The sequence below is a fragment of the Musa acuminata genome, chromosome BXJ1-7 (genome assembly GCF_036884655.1).
Source record: "Musa acuminata AAA Group cultivar baxijiao chromosome BXJ1-7, Cavendish_Baxijiao_AAA, whole genome shotgun sequence".
NCBI lineage: Eukaryota > Viridiplantae > Streptophyta > Magnoliopsida > Zingiberales > Musaceae > Musa > Musa acuminata.
In genome coordinates, this window is record NC_088333.1 from 41,746,805 (window position 1) to 41,754,452 (window position 7,648).

At 38.2% G+C, this 7,648-nt stretch overlaps 1 protein-coding gene across 2 annotated transcripts; it reads left to right on the forward strand.

The window, feature by feature from the left end:
• Positions 1-710: 710 nt before the first annotated feature.
• On the forward strand, positions 711-7,181 carry LOC103992733 (uncharacterized). 2 transcript variants are annotated; one of them, XM_009412556.3, is made up of 21 exons: positions 712-925; positions 1,804-1,883; positions 2,022-2,108; positions 2,295-2,345; positions 2,439-2,556; positions 2,719-2,775; positions 2,877-2,941; positions 3,051-3,134; positions 3,243-3,293; positions 3,396-3,458; positions 3,548-3,594; positions 3,701-3,770; positions 3,857-3,919; positions 4,781-4,870; positions 4,958-4,996; positions 5,127-5,354; positions 5,437-5,522; positions 5,622-5,670; positions 5,789-5,869; positions 5,958-6,051; positions 6,662-7,181. In XM_009412556.3, the coding sequence occupies exons 1-21, from the start codon at positions 808-810 to the stop codon at positions 6,838-6,840; spliced, it is 1,800 nt and encodes a 599-aa protein (XP_009410831.2). In that variant the 5' UTR covers positions 712-807; the 3' UTR covers positions 6,841-7,181. The 2 variants fall into 2 exon arrangements, with proteins under 2 accessions (XP_065049374.1, XP_009410831.2); XM_065193302.1 differs by having other exon boundaries at positions 711-925; positions 2,295-2,556.
• The last annotated feature ends 467 nt before the right edge of the window (positions 7,182-7,648 follow it).

Here is a 7,648-nt window from a genome sequence, read left to right on the forward strand (position 1 = left end):
CAGGCGGAGGTCTCTCACTAAACGCCCAGGCAAAGAGTTCCTTCCCGGATGAAACGACAACCCCCTCCTGATCGGACCACCTTAATCGACCACCTCAGTAGTCTCGAGGAACGTCCCAAGGAGATCCCCTATCATCCGGATCCGAACCAGGCCGCGTCGGCCCCGAGGCCATGGCTTAAAGTTGTGTACACTAACATTATTTTGATTGATAATGTTTTCCAATAATAAAAGTGTTTAAAACATGATAAAATTATTTTAAAAATATTATAGATATATCATGCTGTATTTCTTTGATTGAAATTGCTGGTAGAACATCACAATATTAATTTTTTAGATTTAAAATTAATTTAATAAAGATTATAAGTTCACTAATATTATGTATAATATTTTTAAATATAATTTTCTAATATTTTTATTATGATGATCAAAGCATTATAATATCTATTTGGACCAACTGATGATAAGGACAAAGTCAACAATAGTAACTTGAGGTTGGGACAACATATTTTGAGCATTATTCAAAACAAAGGTATCATTTAGAAAAAATAACAATGGAGGATATATATATATATATATATATATATATATATATATATATATATATATATAGACGGAAAAAGCAATATAAAAAGAAAGAAAGGGGAGAAGGGATTGCTTTTTTCGGGCGTTAGGATCTATAAATAACGCCACTCCGTTGCCGATCCTCGCCGGTCTCCATAGCGACAGCAGGAGAAGCGTAGTGTGCGTGGGTGGAGGCACTCATACCCTTTGTCGCACTCTCTGTTCTTCTTGAGCCAGAGGAGAGAGATGAAGTACGTATTGGTGACGGGGGGAGTGGTGAGCGGGCTGGGGAAAGGGGTGACGGCCAGCAGCATCGGCGTCGTTCTCAAGGCCTGCGGACTCCGCGTCACCTCCATAAAAATCGGTGCTTGCCTCGCCCCCCCTCCAAGTTTACGTCCCAAAAAAGCATTTTGCTCGGTTTTTTTTTGTCTCTAACGAGGTGGATTCATGGTGTCAGCGTCGTCCCCATCGATCAAGATTGCTCCTTGCCCCCATTTTTCTTCTTGAAAGTAACATCTTTTTTTCGTTTATCTATTTCCGGAAGGTTATGGAGGTTCGGCTGCGTTGTTTGTTGCCTTGTATCAAACATTCAGATCCAATCTTGTTTGCAACGTTAATCTTTTGAAACTATGAAGCATGGAAGAAGAAATCTTGCATCTTGACCCCCTCCCATGTGGTGTTCATGTGTCAAGTCCACATGCTTCTTAATTCGGTTTGCCTTTGCATTCATCTCTTTCCCCTGCATTAGCCTTGCGTCAGCCTCGTTCCCCTGTTGGTTTTTTTGGAAAAATCACCTGCGATATGGAGTGTCCTTCATCCTTATCCTTAGGAAAGACAAGGAGAAATAAGAGTGGTGATTGGAGATTGCATGGTTTGTCGTTCTGATGCATGCACAGGACTTGCGATGGCCATACTTTGAAGTCTTCCTGGGCTGTCCTTGGTGATGACGATGATGTCTGCTTGGGTACTTTTGTTTGACACGAAATGATCTGGAAACAAAGACTATTTATATGACCTATCGGATTTTTCCGATTTATTTTCTGCTTCAGTTATTATGTTCTCGGTTCGCTAAAGCTTCTATCTTGTTCGACTTTTATTCTGGTCATGTTTTCCTCGGTTTCTTTTCTAAAGAAGAAGAAGAAATGTCTTCTCTTCCGGTCAATATCCGTGGCAAAGTTATCAGTTTGTCCCCGTTGTTTTTTATAAAGATGGCTTAATGCTGTCCTTTGTGGATTCACACAGATCCTTATCTGAACACTGACGCTGGGACTATGTCCCCCTTTGAGCATGGGGAAGTCTTTGTCTTAGATGATGGTGGTGAGGTAAAGAACACATAAGATATGGACCATCAGAGCCCTTTTAAATTGTTCAGCAAGTCATTTGTTCTTTGGCTTTGTTTCACTTCTTATGGTGGCCTTCGGCTTCTTCTTTTTTCTTTTTTCTTTTTTTTCTCCTTGTAGGTGGATTTGGATCTAGGAAATTATGAACGTTTCCTTGATATCAAGTTAACTCGTGACAACAATATCACAACTGGGAAAATCTATCAGGTGCTCAATCAGGCTTTAGATGGATGACCATATGATTTACAGACAGCATTATAACTATGTTGAGCTGTTATTTACGTTGAAATGAGAGATTTATTTTCGTCAATGTTATTTTTTTCCTCTCTGTCCTTGTTCATTCTTTATGGAATGACTAAGTTTCTCTTCTCTGGATGTCATGTCCCGTGATAGTCCGTCATCCAGAAGGAGAGGAGAGGAGACTATCTGGGGAAAACAGTTCAGGTATCTGTCTCTCTAAACCATCAACCCAATTGTGTACCACAAATTTTATATTGTCTTGGTACCACTATAGTGTGTCCTCTTCGCCTTTTGAAGGTCGTGCCTCATATCACTGATGCCATACAAGAGTGGATTGAATGTGTAGCGATGATTCCTGTGGATGGCCAAGAAGGACCAGCTGATGTTTGTGTTATAGAATTGGGTGGAACTATAGGTAAAATTGCTTCAGGGTTCTGTTCTAGAAAATGTGGAGTAGAATAATACAATCTCATCTTACTTGTGAGATATATAATTTGCATAATACTTCCATGTTTGTCCAAGTATGTGTGCAGGAACCATACTCCTCATAATATTGACAGTGGAATACTTGATGCAGGGGATATTGAATCGATGCCATTCATAGAAGCTTTGGGTCAATTCTCTTACCGTGTGGGTAAGGAAAGTCTTTGAGGCACCTTTAAACTTCTGTTACTCTTAAGAGCATTTTTACTTGTCATCCTTTGTAAGCGAGGTTTATCCTTATGTTCTAAACAGGACCTGGTAACTTCTGTCTGGTTCATGTCAGTCTTGTACCAGTTCTTAAGGCAGTTGGGGAGCCGGTAATGACTAAAAACCTACACATAATGTGGCCTTGATTAAAATCTTTTGCAACTAAATTGTATATTATTCCTATATTTCATGGATTATATTTTCCTTGTATCCCTGTAGAAAACCAAGCCAACCCAACATAGTGTTAGGGGATTGCGAGGACTCGGGCTGACACCAAATATTCTAGCCTGCCGCAGTGAGAAGGTCTATACCAAAACTCTGATCTCCTCACTCCGGTCCCTTCTTTCTTGTTTAGTATTTATTCCAACTTCTTTGTTGATATTTGAGGGTTCCATTTGATGCTTCTGACAGCCACTTGATGTAAAAGTTAAAGAAAAACTTTCACAATTTTGTCATGTACAGGTAACTTCTTTAGACTCTTGCTCTGTGTCTATTATACCTTCTATAAAGGAGGTGCACACATTTTGATGCTTACAAACAACAGTTTTCTTTTCCTTTTTACAGGTAGCCAATATTATTACTCTACATGATGTTACAAACATTTGGCACATTCCTTTGTTATTGAGGGTAGAGTATTTTACGTTGATGATATTGTGGATTTCAGTGTTTGCCAAATTTGTTTTAGCATTCATAGTAACATACTTCTTCACCTCTAGGAGCAAAAGGCACATGAAGCTCTTCTGAAACTATTGAACCTTCAAGGGTCTGTCTGATACATAGCTTACTTATTCAATCTCTTTGATAGGTCAACAGTTGATCCTTTTCTTATTAAATCTAGTTCCTAATGATGGTAACTATAACATCCACAGACGTGCTAAGGAACACATGCTGGAAGAATGGATGAGTAGAGCTAAACTCTGTGATACATTGCATGATCCTGTGAGTTCCTTCTTTCTCTGCTAATCTTTTCTAGTTCACTGGAAAGATCCAAAATCTTACCATTTTAACCATATTTAACCTTTTAGGTCAGGATTGCTATGGTAGGAAAATATACTGGTTTTTCTGATTCTTACCTCTCCGTATTGAAGGTGAGTTCATGTATTATTTATCGATCTAACATCCTCTTTTCTTCTACTCTACTCAATAGGTGGATAAATCTGTATTACTCAATTTATTTCTTCTATCATCCTTGTTTTCCTTGCTACCATTAGGAGGCAAGATACACTGGAAGCTGCAGTGTTACCTTTATTCCATGTGATTGCTGTAGTTTTTTTCTACAAACAAATCAAATATTGTTTTTTATCACATGCCATTGGTCGTACGTGAAGTTACTTGTTTAAATGCTCAAGGACAATTTAAAAGTTCTAAACTCTGGACTTGTGAAGCTGTTTATGTAAATGCCTAAGGACAATTTAAAAGTTCAGAAAATTTAAAAATATCATGGATTACTTCATGTATCTAACTTAGAATCTCTCTTTTAAGGTTAAACTTTTTTGAAATCGGCGAGAATAATGTTTGCACTATTAGTGATATTTAACAAGGCTTCTTAATGTGAAACAAGCAGAAGATACAGGTAGAAAAGCACTTGGCAGAGGAACTGTCATTACAAGTGAACTTTGTAGCAACAAGAGTCATTATTTGAGAAATTGATTTTGCAATTTTGGAGTTTGACCATTATTAAGGAATATTTGGAATTAAATTTATTATAAGAGCTTGATGGGTGTACCTCTAATAACTTGGGTCTAAGCATTTTGGGCTAGTATTTTACGCCTGTCATGTTGATGTGTCAGTTATTTGATCAAGCTGGGTTATGACATTTCTTTGTTATGATTAGCTATCATTTAGTGCTCATTTGTCTTGATCAAAGGATGCATTATTTGATTCATTTTTCTAGTCTGCTATGAACTTTCCCATGTGTACATTTTAGATTCTCTTGTGAACCTTTGCAGGCTCTTTTGCATGCTTCTGTTGCTTGCCGGAAAAAACTTGTCGTGGACTGGGTCCCATCATCTGATCTTGAAGAAACAACTGCAAAAGAGGTCCTTCAATTTGACAGTTTAAGATGATCTCTTTTAATTCTTGTTGGATCAAATTTGACAAAAATCTTAAGATTTTTCTTTATACAGGTGCCTGAATCTTACAAAGCAGCGTGGAAACTATTGAAGGTGAGCTTGGTTCAGGTTATACTGTCAATTATTTATAGGAAAATACATTTTCTGTCAACTTTCTTAGCTTTAATTTCATCATATTAGTTTTTTTTTCTCTTGAGGCCATGCTAGCAATCTTTCGTCTCAGGGTGCAGATGGCATACTAGTCCCAGGAGGTTTTGGAGACAGAGGGGTGAAGGGAAAAATCCTTGCAGCTAAATACGCCCGTGAAAACAAAGTTCCATATCTAGGAATTTGTCTTGGTATGCAGATTGCTGTCATTGAATTCGCTCAATCTGTTATGAATTTGAGGGAGGCAAATAGCATAGAGTTCGATCCTGATACAACCACTTCAGTTGTTATTTTTATGCCAGAGGTAATTTACAACTTGTTGCACCTTTGACAATGTCAATTATGAAAATCTTCAGCTGCCTTATATATGTTGGAATGGCTTTAAGGGTTCCAAAACACATATGGGAGGAACAATGAGAGTTGGAGTAAGAAGGACGTATTTTGTATCTGGTGATTCCAAATCTGCAAAGTTGTGAGTGCAGAAACATCCTACCATCTACAATACTTCAATTGTATGTTTTACCTTGTCTGAAAAGAAAATGAAACTAGTTCAACCATCTGATTTAATCAGGTATGGCAATGTCAGATTTGTGGATGAACGACATCGACATAGATATGAGGTTTGTTGATTAGAGAAGTAAAATGTTATGCCAAAATAAAAAGATTTTCTAATGTCATTTTATATTGTGTATCTAGTAAATATCTTGTTCTAAGAATTCCAAATCATTGTTTTTACAGGTTAATCCTAGTATGGTCCCAGAATTCGAAAGAGCTGGTCTTGCTTTTGTTGGTAAAGATGAGACAGGAAAACGAATGGAGGTAGGCATCTAGTAGAAGTTTTTTCTTGTATCTATGGCTATTGGATTCGTTTTCTCTTTTTTTTCAATTTTTATTAATGATGATGCAGATTATTGAGCTGCCTTCTCATCCTTATTTTGTTGGTGTGCAATTTCACCCGGAATTCAAGTCTAGACCTGGAAAACCCTCTGCTGTTTTCTTAGGTAAAATGCCTAACCTAGAAACTTACACAACAGTAAGATCAAACGTTTGCTTTACACTGAGTCAGCCCAGGAGGAATCTCTCAGATTTTCTCCTTAGCGCATACTTCAAAAGTGTTATATCCACCACAGTTTACAAGCTTGCATGTGATGTGTCTGAAGTAAGATCTGTATGATTAATCTTGACAATTTGGTACCTATTTAGTATACTTCTCCTGTGCAATGCTATGACACGGGATTATGAACATACATCAGCCCTTGGTTGAATGCTGCCGAAACAGCCTCCCTATATAAAGATTGAGCACGGATGCAGATTATGAACATACATCAGCCCTTGGTTGAATGCTGCCAAAACAGCCTCCCTATATAAAGATTTGAGCACGGATGCATTTCTGCCTCCCCCTATATGGTTCTCCCTGCATTAATCATTCGTCATTCTGCTAACACATCTCATGCTCTGTCCATTTAGAATTTTCATACATGTGTGCCTGATGTAAGAGGTTGTAGGTGATCCTTTTGCATCCTTTATTGCTGAACTAAGATTTCTGAATGAACGACTTTAAGCATTGCGTCTGTCTAATTGAGATATATTTCGGTGCAAATTCTTTTATAGGACTCATAGCAGCATCTTGTGGTCAGCTGGATGCTTGGCTGCAAGCTTCTGTTCATGCTTCAAGCAACGGTATCGTGACCCCGAAAAAGATCTACCATAATGGGAGCCTGAAGAAGCCTTCAAAGAGCCTACTAACCAACGGAAAACTCCATGCGAATGGCACCGGCATGCACGCCTAGCACGTAGGCTCTTCTTAACTGGGGTGCTATGCCTTCATGATTCATGTCAATTTTGTTCTTCCATAGATGGATTTGTGCTGTACAGAAAACCAAGAAGAGGTACCATGTCGCTTGTTCCGACGTTTTACAAGGAACAGCAGAGTGTTCATGCAAGCAGCAAGTTTTTAAGGTCTTCTTCTTAGTACTCTTCATTTCTTGTAAGAAATGCTTTCGTGGAGAGGGACTGCGGTGCTTGATATGTAAATTAAGAGTAGCTTATTTGAGCAGATGATTCCTTTGTGTAATCCTACTGAGGACTGTTGTATGACATTGTAAGATTCGATGATAGTGATGCTTGCCTACTGTCGGTATATAATCTTGTGGTTTCTGTGTGTCCTACCAAAAATTTGGTTTCTACATGCATACATGTGTATAAGGAGAAACAATTTAAAGGGAAAAAAATCCTCCTTTTAGCAAAGCTAAAATTGATGTGGTCTTGTCTCAGAGTCACATTGCAGCCCAGAGAAAGTTGGAGTGATCATTTCCTTGGGCTTTGATCAAGGAACCATACTCTAATAACAAATATTTAAGATGGACTGGACTATATAGAAGCCTGGTGAGGGACAAAGAAGGCCCAAATGCAAAGTCATGTTTGTCACTGAAGACTAGAATTTGGAAGAGATTGCAAATCTTTGTAACCTGTGGGGATGATCTAAGCTTCACCCAGTGGCAGGAGAGTTATAGTTGTAGTAGGTATATATATATAGCAGCATAAAGTGATGTTATTTCTCCAAAGCAAGACCATACAAATGCATCTGATGTTGTTGAG